This window comes from Mauremys mutica, chromosome 3, assembly GCF_020497125.1.
Source record: "Mauremys mutica isolate MM-2020 ecotype Southern chromosome 3, ASM2049712v1, whole genome shotgun sequence".
NCBI lineage: Eukaryota > Metazoa > Chordata > Testudines > Geoemydidae > Mauremys > Mauremys mutica.
The window spans coordinates 37,000,927-37,022,360 of NC_059074.1; the positions used below are offsets into that span (position 1 = coordinate 37,000,927).

General features: G+C 44.7%; 1 protein-coding gene and 1 long non-coding RNA gene across 3 annotated transcripts in view; one reads left to right on the forward strand and one right to left on the reverse strand.

Annotated features, from left to right (window-relative positions):
* The window catches only part of LOC123366072, a 27,703-nt gene extending 15,027 nt beyond the window's left edge, over positions 1–12,676 (reverse strand). For both annotated transcript variants that reach the window (XR_006577903.1, XR_006577902.1), the window contains exon 1: positions 12,364–12,676. This is a non-coding gene — a long non-coding RNA (uncharacterized LOC123366072). The remainder of the gene's footprint in view (positions 1–12,363) is intronic.
* On the forward strand, positions 11,737–18,559 carry ADI1 (acireductone dioxygenase 1). The gene is made up of 4 exons (XM_045009180.1): positions 11,737–11,971; positions 14,960–15,079; positions 16,768–16,947; positions 18,036–18,559. Exons 1-4 carry the CDS (start codon positions 11,852–11,854, stop codon positions 18,156–18,158), a joined length of 543 nt encoding a protein of 180 aa, XP_044865115.1. The 5' UTR covers positions 11,737–11,851; the 3' UTR covers positions 18,159–18,559.
* The last annotated feature ends 2,875 nt before the right edge of the window (positions 18,560–21,434 follow it).

The following is a 21,434-nucleotide window of genomic DNA, read 5'->3' on the forward strand; positions in this document are numbered from 1 at the left end:
ATACTTGACTTTGCATTCTTGACCATACTTTAGTATAGGTTTATGTAATTATATGGGAGGGGAGAAGGCCTTTCTGAGGAATCAGCAGCACTCTACATTTATACTGTGTACAACAAGCACAAATGGCCCCACAAAGTCACGGGACCTCCTGGTCAACCTCCTCCTCGCCCTGGCTAAAAAGGCCATCCACGCGACCAGGGAGAGGAGGTTGGCCGACGGAGACTCCTGCGACTGTGGGGCTTGTTTCCGGTCCCTCGTCCGCTCACGTCTCTGGGCGGAGTTCCTCTGGGCGGCGTCCACTGGCTCCCTTGACGCCTTCGAGGAGCAGTGGGCGCTGTCCGGGGTTCTCTGCTCGGTGTCCCCATCAGGCTCCCTCCTTATGACCCTTTGACCTCACTCCTGTCCCTGTTCTTTTCTTAGTTGTCCCCCGCACTTAGTGGGTTTCCGTGGCCCTGTGGATCCTCCCCTTAGGCTGGGGGGGATCCGTTAGCATGGGGCGGGCTTCCGCCCGCCCCCTCTCCCGGATAACCCAATAGTACAAATGCTTCCAAGCATCTCTTCTACAGTAGTATTTCTGCCTTTTTTTCTTCATCCATCAATCTGTAGTGGGACTGCAGAGGTGTTAATGGGCCACTCTACATTGAGTGGCCCCTTAGATATATATTAACTGCTTATGCTAACCAATCTGTTCCACCTTGTATTTAGCTGACCCATGGAGTACCTGTCCCAGACCCAAAGAAGAGCTCTGTGGCTCAAAAGCAAGATACCTCATCGACCTTGCCTCCCCAGTGATTAGTTTGTGATGTTGGAGAGTTGCTAGAGGCAATTTTGTGTATTATACCTGCAGTATATGCAGGCTCCAATTTTGAACACTGCAGGCTGCACATCATAGCCATTTGGAATTTCACAACAACAGTGTAAATAGACCTCTCATCCTACTCCAGACCCACAGGCCCCTGCTGCTGGAGCTAAAAGAGAATCTCTGGTATCATTGAATGGCCAAGGAGACACAGATATGAGGCCCTTGGTTTCACTGAGCAATTAGCAGTAGTACACTTACAGTTCTACAGCAGCTTTCATCCAAGATTTCAAAGCACTTTACAGACATCAATTCTCACCCCATCCCTGCAAGCATTATCTTCCTCAGTACACAGATGGGAAAACTGAATGAGAGTGATGTTAAGTAACCTGATTGGGGGAGTGGGGGAGACAGGGAGGGGATGTACAAGGTGAATCTGAGATAAGGTCAGGATTGTAGAACTGTACATAGAAATGTAGAACTGGAAGGGAGCTTGAGAGGTCATCTAGTCCATTTCCTTGCACTGAGGCAGGACCAAGTAAACACAGACCATCCCTGGCCAACCTGTTCTTTAAAACCACCAATGGCAGGGATTCCACAACTGCTGATTGAATTTTGTGGATGAATTGGGGCACACCAGTAAGTGGACAAGAACATTCCACTCTCTGATTAAGTAAAGTTTATTGAATGCCTAATTAAGCAACTATGAACCATTAACAGCACTCTAAGCTTATGCAGTCCTAGCAGCAAAGTCCCACAATGGAGCTGGCCAAGCACCAGAATGAAGCCTCTGGGTCTGCATCAATGGATCTCGATGGTGGCCTGTGAAAAAGTCCCACAGAGTGCCAAACTTCTCACAGTCTGTCTTTTATACTCTGCTGTGTTGTCTTAGCAACCACACTGTTTGTGCACTTTTCCTATATTCTCTGGAACTGTCTCTCTCTTCCTTACTACATTCTTGCCCCCCTCCTAGGAGCTAGTTCTAACCAGTCTCAGACAGTTTTACCATGAGCTGTTGTAACGTAGCCTGCCCTCCTCCCCAAGTTCCATATCCTCCTCACCCAGGCGCCCAAGAACACCAGGTGGGGGGGGGGGGGCGGGGAGGGAGCCTCCGGGCACCCAGCCACTCCACTCCAGAGGATGGCCAAAGCAACAGAAGGCTGTCATTCAAACTGTTTTGATTTGTAGTGTGGCTACAATAAGCAATGTGGCCTTGTCCTTCCCTCCTCCTCCACTCTACCCCACCGGGGCTACCTTGTCAGTTATCTCACTTTTTAAAAAAAAAATTAATAAAGAATGCATGGTTTCAAAACAATAGTGACTGTATTTCCTTTGCCAGCTGTGATCGAAGTGGGGAGGGTGGTTGGCTTACAAGGAATTAAAATCAACAAAGGGGGCGGGTTTGCATCAAGGAGACACACACACAACTCTCACACGGTAGCCTGGACAGTTATGAAACTGGTTTTCAAAGCCTCTCTGATGCGCAGCACCCCTAGCTGTGCTCTTCTAATCACCCTGGTGTCTGGCTGCTCAAAATTGGCCGCCAGGTGATTTGCCTCAACCTCCCACCCCGCCATAAACATCTCCCCCTTACTCTTGCAGATATTTTGGAGTACACAGCAAGCAGCAATGACAATGGGAATATTGGTTGCACTGAGGTCTAACCTAGTCAGCAAACAGCGCCAGTGAGCTTTTAAATGTCCAAAGGCACATTCTACCACCATTCTGCACTTGCTCAGCTTATAGTTGAACTGCTGTCCAGGCTGCCTGTGTATGGCTTCATGAGCCATGGGAGCAAGGGGTAGGCTGGGTCTCCAAGTATAACTATTGGCATTTCAACATCTTTTCTGGTCTGAGAAGTAAGTCCCTTCTTGCAGCTGTTCAAACAGCCTGGAGTTCCTAAAGATGTGAGCGTCATGCACCTTTCCTGGCCATCCCACGGTGATGTCGGTGAAATGTCCCTTGTGATCCACCAGTGCTTGCAGCTCCATTGAGAAGTACCCCTGGCAGTTTACGTACTGGTTGGCAAGGTGGTCTGGTGCCAAGATAGGGATATGCGTTCTATCACCCCACTACAGAGAACCCCATTGCAGCAAAGCCACCCACTATGACCTGCACATTTCCCAGACTCACTACCCTTGATAGCAGAACGTCAGTGATTGCATTGGGTACTTGAATCACAGCAGTCCCCACAGTAGATTTGCCCACTCCAAATTGATTTCCGATTGACTGGTAGCAGTCAGGCGTTGCAAGCTTCCACAGGGCTGTAGCCGCTTGCTTCTCGACTGTCAAGGCAGCTCTCATCTTGGTATTCTTGCACTTCAGGGCGGGAGAAAGCAACTCACAGAGTTCCAGGAAAGTGGCCTCACACATGCGAAAGTTTCGCAGCCACTGGGATTGCAACATACTTGCAACACTATGCAGTCCCACCAGTCTGTGCTTGTTTGCCTGGCCCTGAATCGGCGTTCCACTGTATCAACCAGCCCCACTGTTGCCATGATGTCCCAATTGCCACATCCCGTGCTTTCAGGAACATCTGTGTCCATGTCCTCCTCACAGTCGTCCTTGTGCTGCCGTCTCTTAGCTGGGTTCTGCACATACTGCAGGATAATGTGCGAGGAGTTTACAATGCTCACAACAGTAGCGGTGAGCTGAGCGGTCTCCGTGCTTGCTCTGCTATGGCGCCTGCATGGGTAACCCAGGAAAAAAGGCGCCAAATGATTGTCTGCAGTTGCTTTCACAGAGGGCGGGAGGGAGGAAGGGAGGAAGGGAAGGGAGACTGACGACATGTACCCAAAACCATCTACAACAATGTTTTTGCCCCATCAGGCATTGGAAGCTTAACCGAGAATTCCAGTGGGCAGCGGAGACTGCAGGAACTGTGGGATAGCTGCCCACAGTGCACCGCTCCGTGAGTCGATGCTAGCCATGGTTCTGAGGATGCACTCCGCCGACTTAATGCACTTAGTGGGGACATACACAATCGACTGTATAAAATCAATTTCTAAAGATAGACTTCTATAAAATGGGCCTAATTTCGTAGTGTAGACATACCTTTACCATATACAACTGTCAATGCTACTTTGTTTCCAAATACAAATAGTGACATTAAGATGATATTTTCTGCTAATGTCAAAGCACACACTTAGGGCAGGTCTACACTATGGGGGAAAATCGATATAAGATACGCAACTTCAGCTACGTGAATAACGTAGCTGAAGTCGAAGTATCTGATATCGAATTACCTACTGTCCTCACGGCGTGGGATCGATGTCCGCGGCTCCCCATGTCGACTCCGCTACCGCCGTTCGCGTTGGTGGAGTTATGGAGTCGACATGAGCGTGTTCGGGGATTGATATATCACGTCTAGATGAGACGCGATATATCGATCCCCGAGAAATCGATTGCTACCCGCCGATACAGCGGGTAGTGAAGACGTACCCTTAGTTCCATTATCTTCTTTAGTTATTTGCACAGTAGAATTTAAAAACGTATCTTCCTTCAGGTTAGTGCCCTGCCACATACAACTAACTATATATCAGTGTTTTCTAGCCCGCATTTGCTTTCAGCATCTGTATTACATGTGAAAAAATTAGTGCCGTCACTGAATGAAGCACCATTCCAGAATACGCATTGAAAATGTAACTGATGAAGCATGTCAAGTTGTTCCAGTTAGGAGTGAATGTATTTGCTTTAAAAAATATCATTGGAGAAATGATCAACTTTTACATAAAATACAGAGAAAAACTGAATTCCAAAAATAAGATTTTTAATCTGGAACCCCAGCCTCCCCAAAATACTCCAAACTCTTGTATTATTTCCTTTAATTTCTTAAACTGAATGTAACAAAACATAAAACCTAAAAACCAGATGGCCTGATGCCAACTGGTGATCTTCTCCCAGGAAACCTGAGCTGAAAGATTTAAAATAATCTTCCATTCCTTGTACCTTAGAGCACATCTTCTCTATGCCTATCTGTCTTTTCCAGACATCCCCTCCAGCTTGCTTAGCGTAGAAGAAATTCCCTCAGTTTTGCCTTGAGGGACCAAAGGATACTGTGAGGAGCATCTGACTCAGAATTGATTTGCTCAAGCATTTCATAAAATGAATTTCCAGCAGCACAGGGAGCTGGAGGAGACGCAGCCTCCAGGCATCAGTGGAGCATGTGCTTTAGAGAAATCCTGCTGATCACTTTTGATCTTTCCCTTTGTCAGTTTTAGATACATCAACAAAATAAAAATAATTTGATACCCATCGTGCTATTTGCAGCATATGTGATGAGAGCAAGAACAAAAGAGAGAAAACGGGTTTAAAATAATGGAGAAAACAAGAAAACAAGAATGGAAGAAAACAAGAAACAATGTGCATTTCTTCTGGCTTTTGCCACAGTCTACTTGGGAAATAATTTAAGGTTTAAGCATATTTGTGTATATACATCCAGACTTAAGCATGAGAAATTGCTTCAGGTCCTACACAGACTTGCAATCCCCCCACCCCCAAACTCCCCCATGGTCAAAAGGATTTAATACCTCCTGACTTCCCCCTCCAAAAGCAGCTCCAAATTTGTGGCAACCTTCCACTTGATTTTCCCCTCTGGCAGAAGAACAGAAGAATAAGCCTATCCCCACTGTGGTAATGAGCCTGGAACACCTGATCTTTGTGCTCTGACAGTGGGAATGGAGAGGCAAGTGTCTCACAGCTTGCTTTCTAGCAGCTTTGTGGCTCTGTAAATTGTAAGCTAGCCCTGGGTGAAATGTTTGGACAGTGTGTTTAGAGGAACACTAGCGATGCCTTGCTCAAAGCTGGAGCTAAACACATTTAGAAGCTTACATGAACAAAAATGCTGATGAATCATGTGTATCAATATGATGCCGCATAAAGGAATTTTTTGAGTTTTCAATTTGCTTTTTCAAAACCCTAGGAAATGAAACTAACTGTTAAAAGAACAATGAAGCTGCAAAGTCAAGCATTCAAAAGTCAGGAAAGGACAAAATCAGGGTTAATTTGGCTCCCTACCAAATTCACGACCATGAAAAACACGTCATGGACCATGAAATCTGGTCTCCCTCTGTGAAATCTGGTATTTTGTGTACTTTTACCGTATACTATACACATTTCACAGGGGAGACCAGCATTTCCCAAATTAGGGGTCCTGACCCAAAAGGAAATATCAGGGGCAGTCACAAAGTTATTTTAGGGGGGATCATAGTATTGCCACCCTTACTTTTGTGTTGCTGCCTTCAGAGCTGGGCAGTGGAGAGTGGCGGCTGTTGAATAAGGGCCCAACTCTGCAGGCAGCAGCACAGAAGTAAGAGTGGTAATACCATACCATGCCATCCTTAATTCTGCTCTGCTGCTGGCAGCAGCTCTGCCTTCAGAGTTGGGCCCTCTCCACCTGCTCAGCTCTGAAGACAGTGCCATCACCAGCAGCAGGGCAGAAGTAAGGGTAGCAATGCTGCAACCCCTCCTACAATAACCTTGCGACACACTGCCTCCCACAACTCCTTTTTGGGTCAGGACCCCTACAATTACAACACCATGAAATTTCAGATTTAAATAGCTGCAGTTATGAAATTTACAATTTTGAATTTTCTATGACCATGAAATTGACCAAAATTGACCGTGAATTTGGTAGGGTCCTACCTATGTGAATATGCATTATTTATGATACAGTCTCTAGTTACATGATCATAAAATATTTTTTCCACAGAACCTCTGCCTTATTCAATGCACTGGAGTCACCATACTCTGGGGATGAATCAGGGTAGTGTAGTGAAGGAAAAAATGGTCTGTATTACCTCTGCTTCATGTGTTGCAGAACTTGGAAGATGTGTAATAACTGAGGTAGTGGACTGCAGACATGGAAAGGTTGACTTTGTGGTTAAGGCAGTTGAATGCTGATCTGGAGAACTGTATTCTATCCCTGCCTTTGCCGCAGAATTCCTATATGATGGTGGGCAAGTCACTTAAACCAAACTTTTCAGAGGTGGTCACTAATTATGTTCCTCATTTTCTGGGTGTCCAGCTTAAGACCCTGGGGCTTGATCTGAGCCTAAAACAGAAGTCAGCTGTGCTTTGGACACATAAAGTTTTATGTAATGCTAAGTATAACACTTTGGGGTTCAACTCAGATCAGTAAGAGGTTGTGTCACTGCCTGTCCTGTAGCCCTGGGCTTATCTGTACTGTGCAGCCCTGGCTGAAAGCCCTGACACCAGCAGCATACTCATAGCACAATAGCCTAACCCTGGCTTCCACCAGCCTTGGTTATTCCTTGCAAGGTGACCCCAACACCTTCCCCCCCGGCCCAAATTTCCCCCAAACCATCTTCCCTGTAGTGTCCTGGAACACTCACAGAAGTTAAGATCACTACTTCTGTAAAGAGTCAGTATACAGCAACCCATTAATTTAACTGGTGTTTCACAGACACTTATTTCAATCACAGCACTGTCTTGGCTTACATTAAAAGTAAAAACAAGTTTCCTTAATCAAAAAGTCATAGGTTTAAGTAATACTAAGTATAAGGAATAAAGATAGAAAGAGTTACAAGCAAACAAAAGTAACTACACTGCTACCTCGATAGAACGCCACCCGATATAACATGAATTTGGATACAACACGGTAAAGCAGTGCTCCGGGGGGGCTGCACACTCCGGTGGATCAAAGCAAGTTCAATATAACATGGTTTCATCTATAACGCGGTAAGATTTTTTGGCTCCCAAGGACAGCGTTATATCGAGGTAGAGGTGTATATGCTTCGAAGACTAAGATCTGATTTAACCAACTAGACTCTCTTGTTCAAAGTGTTTCTAATCAAGTCTTTTTTCCAGCAGGGTTGACCAGACTCTCGAGCCAGAGCCTTCACAGAGCTCCAAGTGCTCAGTTCCTTTGTCTCTTCAGGTGAAAGATGCCAAAATGGCTTTTTCTCTCTCCTTATATCTTTCTAAAGTTAATTGACCCTGGTGCATCTTTCCCCACTTGTTCTCCTGATGGCTTTGTTTACCATGCACGCAGGGGCGGATTAATGATTTTGCCGCCCCTAGGCCCTGAAATAATTGCCGCCCTGCCCGCCCCTAGCCCCGCCCCAACCCCACCCTTTCCCCGCCCCCATTCCAACCCCTTCCCCAAAGTCCCCACCCCAACTCCGCCCCCTCCCTGCCCCTATTGGATCTCTTCCCCAAATCCCCACCCCGGCCCCACCTCTTCCCCCCAGCGCTGTGTTCCCTCTCCTCCCCCACGAAACAGCTGTTTTCGCGGTGCAAGCGCTGGGAGGGAGCGGAGGAGGCAGAAGCGAGCTGGAGTGGGCGGGGAGCTTCTCCGTGGGTGCTAAAATTTGCTGCCCCTGCAAATTTGCCGCCCTACGCTGCTGCATGCACGTAAGTGTACCTTCATCCTCTCTGCCTGATGACCAGGCAAACACAGATTCCTTTGTCTATGGCAGACTGGGCTTATGCATTGCTTGCCAAACACATTTTAAGGACATAATTCTAGAACATATTTATAACATTATACATACACCACACAATGATTTTCAGGACAAGTGTGTTACCAGTTTGTACATGATATCTTACATGACAACTTTTAGATACACATTATGACAATGGAGTGTTAGATGTACTGAATATGTGAGGCCCAACAAGAGTTGCTGACACAGTAGTGAACATCAATGGGCCTCAGTATCACACTAAGCCCTGGTCTACACTGCAGAGTTAGGTCGATGCAAGGCAGCTTATGTCACCCTAACTATGTAAGTGTCTACACTAAAATTTTCGCTCCTGCTGACGTGACTCATCCACTCCACCAACTTAATAACTCCACCTCCACGAGAGGCGTAGAGTCAGTGTTGATGTAGTTAGATCAACGCAGCGTCAGTGTAGACACTGTTGCTGGCTTTCAGAAGCTGTCCCACAATGCCTTACACTGACAATTCAATCGTGGAAGCGTGAGGACATACTACCATCAACACAAGGTGCAAAGTTTAGACACGCACAAGCGATTTAGTTACTGTGGCAGTTGTACACTAACATAAATTAGGTCGACTTAATTTTGTAGTGTAGACATGCCCTAAATTCTCTGAAAAATCAGATTATATGTGCCTCAAATTTGGTGCCAAAAGTTAGTGGACATTTTGCCCTTAATCTGTTGCCTCTGTTCTCCATCTGTAAAATGTGGATGATGCCATCCTCTCACCTCACAGAAGTGTTATGAAAATAAATCAATGAATGCATGAGCAATCTTAATACTGGTATTTCCTAACTTTGAGTGCTTGAGTTTGCATGCGTAATGTTCCTTTAATGTAATTTTTTGCGTGAGTAAAATATATTAAAAAACAGAAGAAAGGGAAACCAACAGGATGGGTCATCCTGGTACTTATTTATATTTAACTGGTTACATTATTATATTATTTATTTATCTGTATTGTGGTAGAGCCTAAGAGCCCCAATCCTGGACCAGGAACCATTGTGCTAGAGGCTGTAAGAACACAGAAAAATCAGTCTCTGCACACACAACTCAGTACGTTTATTTGGGGTAGGGATTTTGTTTTCTTCCATGTTTTGCAGAACATGGAGCACTGCTAGCACTCTGTACAATATAATAATAATAATACTTTGGAACTTATACCAAAGTAATGTTATTTTGAAGGTACAAAAATACATACTTTTAGACAGTTATATGGAATTATTAAAAGGTTTTAAAATCTGACTTTGAATGTTATCTGGGTCAAAGGGACACATAAAATGTGAAAGTTGTAGTGGGTGAGCACCTCTACAAAGTATAAGGAGACATAAAAACAGACATAGCTAAACTTGTACATAGGTACCAGGAGACCAGCCGCCCAAGCCCTCAAATTACCAGGTTTCAGCAAACTTGTGAAATAAGGACGGGGCCCATCCATGTTTGTAATGTTTTGTCTGACAGTGCAGGTAACAAACTATGTCATTACTATTTAGACAGCTATAGTTCAGGGTTAAATCAGGGCTCCACAGCATATTTTTCATTTCTGCCCACAGAAGCAAAAAATAAATTGTTATTTAATGTAGCTGGGCCACAACCATGTTTCACATTTGTGTTTAAACATGGTTATATTTGTATAACATTCAGTCCTGTCCTCTCTCCAAGGTTAACTCTTCTGTACCACAGCTAAAGGAATCTGCATTCTAACCCTTTTTAAGTTGCCAGATCTTGTCCTAGCATGTAACACAGTCCCTTAACATTATTATAGAACAGTATGTCCTGTCCACGCTAGCAAGAAAACTACTTGTTAGAACGCTGATATTCCTTCCCATGCCAGCCAGCTATGCTGCAGCATAATGATGCTTAGCAGAATTTGATTTTTATTTTTTATAATTCTAACAGATATCATGTGTCTTTTTAAGCATTTTTTAAAAGATTTTTATTGATTTAAATTTTCACAGTTGTGGGAAATTATGGGTGGAGGGAATGACAGTCAATGCTGAGATTAAAAAAGTTAAAGCTTTATAACTGTTAAAACACAAATTGTCACCATTATATATCAAAACACACCAGGTAAAAATCCTTACATCAAACTCTAAATTCTGAAGCAGCATTTTCCTTACTCTGCCTATCTGTAAATTTTGATAATTACCTTCTAAAATGTTTTTTCCCCTGTGTGTGTGTACAGTGAAACTGATGTTTAGCCATAAATATGTAATTGTTCCAAGCCTAAACCTAGTTCAGCCTCCAAAACAGAGCATTAAATGGTGTTATCTTGCAGCATGGCTACCACCTTTGAAATACAAAAAAAGCCACCCCTCCCATCCCCCTCAAGACAAGCTCGCCGCAATCCAAACCCCAAGGCAACTCCTCAACCCCCCCACCCCCCAACAGCCACTTATAGTATCTAGAGCAGTGGTCCCCAAACTTTTCATGGTCGTGCCCTCCCTTTACCCTGTCCACAACCCACCCCCAAGAGCCAGAGCCGGGGCTGGGCGGACAGGGGTAAGGGGGCCACGGCTGGGGCCAACTGGGGCTGGGGGCCCGGAACGGAGCTAGGCAGCCAGGTGCGAGCCTTGGCCTGGAGCCAGGGCCATGGCTGGGTGACATTCCCTCCCCACCCCCTGTGGGGCTCACCCTGGGCCTTGCTGTGCCCCCAAACGTTCCTCTGCACCCCCTGGGAGCGGGTCACAACCCAGAGCCTGGGACAGTGGTGGGCAACCTGTTGGCAACATGGCCTGTCAGGGTAATCCGCCGGCGGGCCACCAGACATTTTGTTTACATTTGCATGGCCGCCCGCAGCTCCCAGCGGCCGCAATTCGCCTTTCCCAGCCAATGGGAGCTGCGGGAAGCATCGGACAGCGCGTCCCTGCGGCCCACGCCACTTCCTGCAGCTCCCATTGTCTGGGAAGGGCAAACCACAGCCACTGGGAGCTGTGGGCAGCCGTGCCTGTGGGTGGTCAATGTGAACAGTCTTGCAGCCCACCCACGGATTACCCTGACGGGCCACAGGTTGCCCACCACTGGGTTGGGACCACTGATCTAGATATAACACAGTTCATAGAAAAAGATGTATAACACCATTTTCTTACTTAAACTGCAGAAATGGGACCACTGCAGCATCTTTAGCTGGACACAGGAACTTATAACATTAGTATTGTGACAATAATGCCAATCTTTAGCCTCAGGAAAAAAAGCCCAGCAGATTACATGATTTTTCTGGCAAATCCATGAAAACCCAGCCAGGCTGGTCAAATAGCAGCCAGATGGTCACCCTCCCTCCCTGGGTAAACTGACTCTGGGGTTACTGGAACATTGCAATGTTCCTGCCAAGTGTTTCAGTGCAGCTGCTGGATTTCCTCTTCCAAGGCAGCACGTTTCTCCCTAGGAGCCTGTGGCGCGCGAGCCCCCGCCCGGGCCGGGGTGGAAGCCGCGGCCCCGTTGGCAGCAGGCGCGCCCCGGCGGTGCCCGCGGGCGGGTTGCAGCCAGCCCGGCTGCGCGGGGCGAGCGTGCCGCGGCCCCGGGCCGGCCCCATTGGCTGGCTTCGGGCCGGGCCGGCGCGCTCCGGCGCAGCGCTGGCCCAGCCGCCGCGGGGCAGGATGGTGGAAGCCTGGTACATGGACGAGTCCGGGGAGGACCAGAGGGCCCCGCACCGGCAGGAGCCGCACCGGCCCGTCAGCCTGGAGCAGCTGCGCCGGCTCGGAGTCTTCCACTGGAAAGTAGGCAGCGAGCCTGGCCGCACCCTAACCCCACGCGGCGCCTGGGGTCCGGCCACGCAGCCAGGGCCCCCGGGACGGGAGCTCCTGGCGCGCAGCCTCCAGCCCGCCCGGCTGCCGCAGGGTCTCGCTCCGGCTGCTTGCGCAGTGCGGGCCCCTGGGCCCAGGCACCTCTGGCCTTTGCCTCCGCCCACAGGCTTGTTTACAGCCTGCGAGCTCCGGCGTAACACCCCGACCCCTGCTCCCAAGCCGTGCTGCAGCGGCCAGGCTGGAGTGCGGGGTTGAGGACCCCCGGCCCCGCTGGCCTTTGATCGGGGAAGGGGGGGCAGGTATTGCTTTGCCGTTACCAGATCCCCCGCCCAGGGTGGGCCCTCTCCTCTGCCCGAGTCACTTACCGTTTGTCTTTTAAATTAACTCTGCATTTTAGCCCCTGCCTTCGCTAAGAGTCTGTGCCGCAGCACTAGCAACCGCAGCTGTTTGACTGATGCTCCTCCTGCTTGTTCCTGAAATACCATTCACTTCCTTAACGCCTACTTGCACATCCACATGGCCTGGCTCTGCCTGTTAATATTGGAGATCTTCATGGTCCAGTGGGCCAGAACCTGTGCCAAAGGAAATCCAAATGTATCAGGCAGTCTAAAAGGCCTGTCTGGGCCCAGTCATGGTTCTTGGTAGAGAGGTGCTAATAAGGGATCAATCTCAATGCAGGTAGGGCCCAAGGACTGTCAGGTGTCCTGCCCTTGTAGTTTAAAAATCATGATTTGTTTTTTTTTAAATAGAAGTGAAAACCCAAGATCCCTGCTGGAATTGGAAGCATGTGAGCCCGCTTAAATGTAAAGGTGGCGTCATGTGCTTTCGATCCTAGTTTGAGGTTTAATATACAAAAAGTGCATAAATTGCTTAGCCTGTTAAGTGCCCACTTTTCAAAATTCACTTAGATTAAGACTGAGGCCTTGTCTAAACTCAGGAATTGGACTGGTTTGAGCATTGGCCTGCTAAACCCTGGGTTGTGAGTTCAATCCTTGAGGGGGCCATTTGGGGAACTAGGGTAAAAATCTGGGGATTGGTCCTGCTTTGAGCAGGGGATTGGACTAGATGACCTCCTGAGGTCCCTTCCAACCCTAATATTCTATGATTTACCTAGCCCAGTACATTAGAACCCCAGAGTTACAAACACCTTGGCAATGGAGGTTCGTAACTGAACAAAACATGGCTGTTCTTTCAAAAGTTTACAGCTGAACATTGACTTAATATAGCTTTGAAACTTTACTGTGCAGAAGAAAAACGCTGCTTTTACCCATCTTAATTTAAAAGAAACAAGCACAGGAACAGTTTCCTTACCTTGTCACATCTTTTTTTTATTTTTACTTTATTTTTTAGTAGTTTACATTAAACACGGTACTGTACTGTATTTGATTTTGGGTTTTTTTTGTCTCTGCTGCTGCCTGATTGCAACCTCTGGTTCCAAATGAGGTGTGTGGTTGACCAGTCAGTTCGTAAAACCGTAACTCTGGTGTTCATAATTCTGAGGTTCTACTTCTAAAACAGCAACCCTTCTCCCCAATGTGGGTGAAGTTATATTGGTATAAATGTGCTTAGTCTGGTTTTTAGATTGTCAGACAGTGAAACAGTGGGGAGCAGGTAACAGATTTTGTGTAAGTGCAAAGCATATTACAGCCCTGCTGTAGAAAAGTGATTTTTAGATTAGTGATGATGGGCAAGGTTAGTAAAGACAAACAATTATATTATGAAAGTCTACCTTTAGGTATTTGGGCAGCTAACCATGATCTCTCTTTCCCACAGGCTAATTCACGGGGTTCCTAAAGTGAAGCACATGTACATTGGTGGTGCTCTCTAATGGGTGGGTCAGACAGAAGAACTGCATAATTGAGCGATTCTGGCACCTAGGCTACAGGCCAGACAGTCTTGTACTGTAAAATGTATCCCTTATGGGTACACAAGATAGAATTCAATAATTCCTGTCTCCCAGTCACATGCTGTGTTCACTAGAGCAAGTAGCCTTTATAAGAGACTCTTATAAGCCTGAGATGAGAAACTCTTTTAGAGCTATGATATGTAGTTGTGGTGAGACTTATAAAGGTTTTTATAGCATGGTATTTATTGCATAAAGTGTAGGCTTATCAGTAACAAGTCACTGAGCATATTATTAATTCTTACCAAAAAAACCCCAAACAAAACATTAGAGCTGAGAATGTGGAACCTCAGACAGCCTCTTTCATTTGGGTTATTAAAATGTTTCCCACATCCAGGAAGGTGGAACAATAATAGATACTGAGCAAAGAAAGTCTGTAACCAGAGCAGTTTAATGAAGTTTTAAAAATTATCAAGACACCCTCCCTCTCCCCATTGCTGTTGCCAACTTTCAACTGAATGTTATTTATTTATTTATTTTGCTGTCATGCTGCTGCTTCCCCTACCAAGGCTAATTTGTTTTGGAAGTGTGCCGTGCCAGGGTTGGCAGGCTGCCTAGTGGGAAAGCAGTAGCGAAGTGACTACGAACAACGAGAATGTTCCTCCTGGTAACTTCAAACTTCAGCAACTGTGCAGAGACAATGGCAATCCTGCTGATTAGTCACGAGGGACTCCCAGTTGTTTTCTTTGTGAGGGAGGACAAGACAGGATTCACTCTAACTCTGGGATTCTGACTCTGGAACGAGAAGCAGACTCTGTGGGAGCAGTGTCTGATGGCAGATTGAGCTTGCTTCCCCAGTACATCCCGCTGAGACACCCACACTGACTCTGAAAGACTAGCTTTTCTATAATCCCTTTTTTTCCTTTTAGACTACACAATAACAAATAAATAACCTTGCTGGACTTGTTAGTAACTAGTATGTAACTTGAAATGTTATTTATACACTAACTGGCTGCACTTTTTTGTTTTGGAAGTAGTTGTTCGGGTATCCTGGCTGTCTCTGATGGATGTTTGTTTGTTTTTAATTCCTCCTTCCCTCCCTCCAAAAAATCACACAGTTGGATGCTGACAACTATGAGACTGACCCAGACCTAGCAAGGATTCGGAAAGAGAAAAACTATTCTTGGATGGATATAATAACGATACATAAAGATAAGCTGCCAAATTATCAAGACAAGGTAAAGCAGCCCTGGTTTGGATCTGGGAAGGGAGTAAGTTCTGAAGTCTGCCACTAGAGTACGCACCAACTTTTGAAGTGTTCAGAACCTGCTCTTTGAACGATGGATTTTTCCCCATTTTTAAAATCACATTATTTAGTTTTTAGATTTTCAAATGGCTGCTTGGATTCCATTTTTAAAACAAGAGAGGGTTTTGTGTTTTCTGTAATCACTTTCCCTTTAACAGCTTACAGATGATGCCTTTTAGAATGGTTCCCATTAATAAGAGTGGCTCTCATTTGTCATGTTGAAACTGCACATTTGCAAATGGAGCCCTGCAAACACGATTAGATTATCATCCAAACTAAGGTCAGGCCGTTGCCAGCTTGGGGCTTTGGCAAAATCTTTCCCCAGTGAACTTCAGAGCAGCAAGCCCTAAGCTTGGTCACTGCTGCCCTAGCACATGGTGGTAATTTTAATCAACAATAACAAATCCCTCAGTACTGTCATAAATAATTTCTCAGTGTTCTCAGAAAAAGGAGGCCACTCTTCTCTCTCTTGGCCTGGTTGTCAAAGTGATTGATTTTAGTGCTAAGAATATTTTAACATACTCACCATTGGAGGGAATTGGAACTTCTGCCAAATCCATTTTGATGGGAATTTGTGACCTCCCATACATTTGAAATAACTTGTGAGCATGCTCACTTGGCAGTTTTCAAAGTTGAAACACGCCTACAGCTACATGCACTTTGGGGATTATCAGCCTGCAAAATGTATTAGTTGGTAATTAGTTCTTTTGTCTCCAGTTAATTTTTTTAAAGTCTGAAATGTGCTAAACACTTGAGGGGTATGAGGGATTTGTGCAGTTCCCCAGCTGAGAAATGTTTTAATTTGGGGAACTAATGTCCTGGTTGCTTCAGAACTGATCAGTAGGAACAATGTCAAGTTCTCAGTTATGCATTTTATAATGAAACTCCTTCCTCACCAGTTAAACGTGAAGATGTGCTACTCCAACTGAATGTGAATGGTATGGTAACTCAGGAGTTCGGTGCTGATGGTGAGGTTTCTCCATATCCATCTTAAATGGAGTTGTTCTCAAGGCTTCATCACTTCATTCCCTACCCATGGCATTGCAGCAGTTCCCCCCTGCCTCTCCTGACAAGTCCTCATTGGACTCCTTCAGAGCCTGGCATTATTGCTCCTAAATTGTCCCAAGGACAAAGTATCCTTCACCTCCCAAAGACCTGAGAGAACATTGTCTCTGCTGGTTAGGGAGCGAGGCCTTGAATCTGGGACTCTGACCCAGAGTCTGTCTCTTGTTGACAGTCTGAATCACTATGCAGCGGTTAACCTGGTGGGCAATAATTACTTGTATTGTTCTCATGTAGATGATTAGCTACAGTAGGCAGTGATCTTGCATTTGACTTATTCCAGTGTAAAGTGACAGGGGACTTCAGCTCTATCATATTTGTGCATCCCAGATAATTGTACAACTATAGATGAATATTATCCTACCAAACATAGACCTGACTTCATGTGCCATTAACATAGTCTAGTAGTGCATTGGTCAGTTTTATATCTTTCTGGACTCCTTTGTAAAGTGTCTCCTAGACACTGGGAGACTACCTCCATATGCCGTTGTATTTAGATTTATTTCTTTGTTCAACAAACTTTAAAAGAAATGTAATATCCTCTCCTTCCAACCCTAGATAAAAATATTTTATGAAGAACATTTGCATTTGGATGATGAAATTCGCTACATCCTTGAAGGAAGTGGCTACTTTGATGTTCGAGACAAAGATGACAAGTGGATCCGGATTTTCATGGAAAAGGGAGACATGATAACTCTTCCTGCTGGCATATATCACCGATTTACACTGGATGAAAATGTTTGTATATGGCTTTATCTATTACACTCCTAGATATGTGCATTGACAGACAAGTATACAAAGGCATATTGCATATTGGTGACTAAATATGCTATTTCAGATCTGTAGTTCATTAAACTCGGAACATGAGGGATAAAAATGATTTATAGAATCTGAGCTTTCACCTCTTAGTTGCCAGTTCATATGCAGCTCATCAGTAGTGACTTCAAGTCACTGCCATCTTAGACACGTTCTGTATCTTGTGTGAAATCAGCGTATGGCCTGAGTCCAGAGATTCTACAGCTATCCACCACAGTTGGCTGAGGCATGGAGACTGATTCAGCCAAGCTGAAGGCAGAGCCGCATAGGGAAGCTTGAATTGCCTCTGCTCTGTACCTCTTCTGTGGATAAATTGAGCATACTTGTCTTGGCATCTTTCATGAGTACTAAACTCGCCTGTAGAGAGGGGGTGTAGTCTAGTAGCTAGAGCCACAGCTGGCAGTCGGAAATCCTAGACAAATTCTCGGCTCCGCCATTGACTTGCTCTCTGACCTGCTGAGAGGGGTTATATGTGTAATATAGCCCTATAGCCTTATCTGTCTGTGGGAATAGCCTTGAATCAGCAATCAGTGTAGCTGCACTGGTGCCGACTTCCAAGTGTGGACAAGGACGAGCTCACTTGGTGCAAACCCCAGCACTGCATGTCTACATTTAGGGATTTGTGCTGGTGCAGCTTCACCAAGGCCTGTGTCCCAGGATAGGCAAAGCCTGAGAGACTTGCTCAAGGGCATGGATTTTCTCCATCTGTGAAATGGGTTAATACTTTATCTGCCTTACAGGGGTGTTGAGGATCCTCTGAAGTTTATAAAACAGTATAACAGTGCTAAGTACAGTTATTACTACAATTGCCAGGTTGCTAGGAACACTGACACAAAATAGTGATGGAACGCCCAGGGTAGTGTGAAGCTCCTAAAGCATCTTGAGATGCTTTGAAAGATGCTACAAAAGTGGAAAGTATCATAAACCTCAACAGGAGTTGTTAACTCTGTAATTCAGATGCCTCCAAAAGGAGCTGTTATGCTATTTGCAATTTCCTTTTCCTTCCACAGAACTACGTGAAGGCAATGAGGCTATTTGTTGGAGAACCAGTCTGGACAGCATACAACCGGCCAGCTGATCACTTTCCTGCTCGAGGACAGTACATCCAGTTTTTGGTACAAGCAGCACAGTAATACTCTCTGAAGTCTGATGTGTGGAACGTCCTCAAGCTTGAACAGAATGGAAATTGGGAATCTTGTACTTCAACACCACTCATTGTAGGATGTGTTCTGTTTCCCCTGTCCAAATGTACTTCTCTAGCTCTAATTTTGGGAGGGTGAATGGGGATTATGGACAATACTTAATGTTCATCCTAGTCTGAAATGATGCTATCAAACTACTTAAGATGATTGTATTTAATTAAAAATCTTCTGCATTCTCTCAAAGAATCGGCACAAGATGAATTCACATAATCAGGACCTTGGTATGCAATTTACCTAGCTCTACCCTGGTACAAATGTCTGTGACTTTGTTATAATGAATTGCAGTGATTTACTTTTGTAGCATTTTAATAAAATGATTTTCTGTCTTTAAATGTCTGTTAGCTATTTTCATGTCCTGACACTAAGAACCCATTGGACAATAGTGTTTCTGTGGCTGTGTTAACTGGGTTCTGGTCCTAGCTCTCTCACCGGCTCGTTTTTTATATTGGACAAATAATTAACTCTGCCTTAATTTTGCCATTTGTAAAATAGAGATAAGTAAAGTTACCCACCTTAGTCCAGTGTTTTGAGATCTTCAGACACTGTGTAAATACTGCAAGAGTATTATTGAAATAAGCCTCCTCAACAATGTCAAAAATGACTGTTTTTTGTCTAAATGTTTGCTTTAAAAGGAAAGTTTGCCTACAGCACAGAATGTTGTGCCTGCTCAGTCTCCTGATGAGGTTGTAATTGGAGTGTAGATCAAGGCATGCAAATTTGTCACTGCTGGGCCCTGTGTGCAGTTGTTTACAGCTGTGCACAGTGGATATGAACTGATACCATTCCAAATTAGTAACATTTTAAACCCGGTTTGCACATGTGCAAATGACTCTACAAGATATTGGAAGTGGAGGCCTGGAGCATATATGGGTACATCTATATGGGGATAAAAGCCCTGCGGCACAGCTGTGGCTGGTCTGGGTCAGCTGACCCAGGCTGGTGGAGTTCAGGTTGTAGGGTTAAAAATTGCTGTGTAGATGCTCAGACTGGAGCCTGAGCTCTGGGACTCTCCATCCTCAGACCTCTGGCTCCAGCCTGAGCTTGAAGGTCTATACAGCAATTTTTGAGCCACATGAGCCCAAGTCAGCTGGGCCAGCTGTGGGTTTTTTATCTCCATGTAGATGTACCCTGTGAGTCTTTATAATATAGTCATTGGATTAGGTTGATTCTGCCCACCTTATTAAAAAGGTTCTTCCAGTTGCCAAGATCCTAAGTTCCCTTTTGTAGTGACAACATTTTCATTATACAGTATTGCAGTGTCTCTGGATTTATAAAGACATGCAGTTATTTTTAATCCCTTAAATGTTTTTGAAAATGAAGTAGTGGTTTTCAAGAAAAGCTGTACTATTTAGAATCTTAAAAATCACAAATGTATCTAGAAATGGTTCCAACCTTTTGTATGTCACTTACCATCCTAGCTAGTAGGATGGGGTATGTAAACCACACACAGGCCATACAGAGATTAACTAGAGCTTTCTTACTCTAGTTAATGCCATTAACTTCACCTGGCGCACCTGGAAAGCGGGTGGTAGGCTGATGGGAAATGAAAGCAAGGAGCACAGGGCAGTCTAACAGAGAAGGCTCTGGACCTAGAGGAAAGGACTGGCAAGAACCAGGGATAAAGGGATTCAGAAAAGCAGCAGGAGAGCATTACCTCCTATGATGGGCCCTAGGAAGAGGCAAGAAATGAGGGGAGCAGCCACGCAAGTCAGCATCCTGAGAATAGGATGAATAACAAAAAGAGACTGAAAAGAGACTGAAATTTCAAGCCCTGCAAGTGTGGGAATGGTCTGGTTGGTGTTGTAAGCACTGATAAAAAAAAAAGAAGAGGTAAGTATAAGTGCCAAGTACACTATTACAGACTTAAGTCCAAGTATGCTGTGGAAATAGTATGTACGTATTTACAAGTTAAAGTATAGGTCTAAGTGTAAGTACTTTCAACTCCTGTAGTCCCTGCAATTGTCTAGTCAATATGTGGACAACTAACTAAATTATATAAGCACATAGTGGAAGAGAAAGAAAAAGAGCAACAATGACATTTTATTCATATGCACAAGTAAACTTGGAATAACAATGAAAAAATCTGTTGTAAATATATTTATAAATTTCCTTTCCATTTTATATATGTAATGATATTATATACAGATAGCATCATTCCCTAAAATGGATATTTCAGTAACAGTAACCACATCATCCCGAAGGTGGGTCCTTTCTGACAGTCTCCCTGCTGCTGCTGGACTGGGAAGCGAATTTCCCCACTGCTGGTTGCAGTGACCAATCAGAAGTGAAGGGGGCAGAGCCTGCAACAGCAGGGCCAACCAAAAAAAAGCCCTGGCAGCCAGAACTCAGGGCCTGGACAAGCTGGGGAGAATAGGTTTTGGGGGCCAGCCAATATCTGGGACAAGTGGGAGGCATATGAGTGTTCCCAAAAAATATTTTGAAAAAGTACTTGCAGATTTAAAAAAAGTTACTTAAAACTAGGATTGTCAATTAATTGCAGTTAATGCATGTGATTGACACAAAACAAATTAACTAGATTTAAAAAAAATGGTGATTAATCACAATTTTAATTGCACTGTTAAATAAATACAAAGTTAAATTTATTATAAATATTTTTGGATGTTTTTCTATATTTTCAAATATATTCATTTCAATTACAACACAGAATACAAAGTGTACAGTGCTCACTTTATGTTGTTTTTATTACAAATATTTGCTCTGTAAAAAAGATATAGTATTTTTCAATTCAGCTCAAACAAGTCCACTCAGTCCTCCTTCTTGTTCAGCCACTCGCTAAGACAAACAAGTTTGTTTACATTTCTGGGAGATGCTGCTGCCTGCTTCTTATTTACAATTTCACCTGAAAGTGAGAACAGGCATTCACATGGCATTGTAGCTGGCATTGCAAGGTATTTATGTGCCAGATATGCTAAACATTTGTATGCCCCTTCATGCTTTGACTTGTAGGCGCTAAAATTTTATTTTTGAGTACAGTTATGTAAAAAATAATAATTCTTCATTTGTATGTTGCACTTTCACAATAAAGAGATTGCACTTAAATACTTGTATGGGGGACCATCCAGATATCTGTAGTCCTCGCACCCCAATAAAAATGTCCTGGTTTTTCATATTTGCTATCTAGTCACCCTATCTTGGGGAGCTGTCACTGAGATATCGGAGGCTAATGTAACCAGCAGGCTAATGCTG

What these genes read in the sequence shown, in the direction of transcription:
- ADI1 (XM_045009180.1), top strand. Translation starts at nt 11,852, where the DNA reads ATGGTGGAAGCCTGGTACATGGACGAGTCCGGGGAGGACCAGAGGGCC. An exon ending in TCGGAGTCTTCCACTGGAAA is followed by an intron (nt 11,972 to 14,959) that starts GTAGGCAGCGAG and finishes AAAATCACACAG; the next exon opens with TTGGATGCTGACAACTATGA. An exon ending in TGCCAAATTATCAAGACAAG is followed by an intron (nt 15,080 to 16,767) that starts GTAAAGCAGCCC and finishes TTCCAACCCTAG; the next exon opens with ATAAAAATATTTTATGAAGA.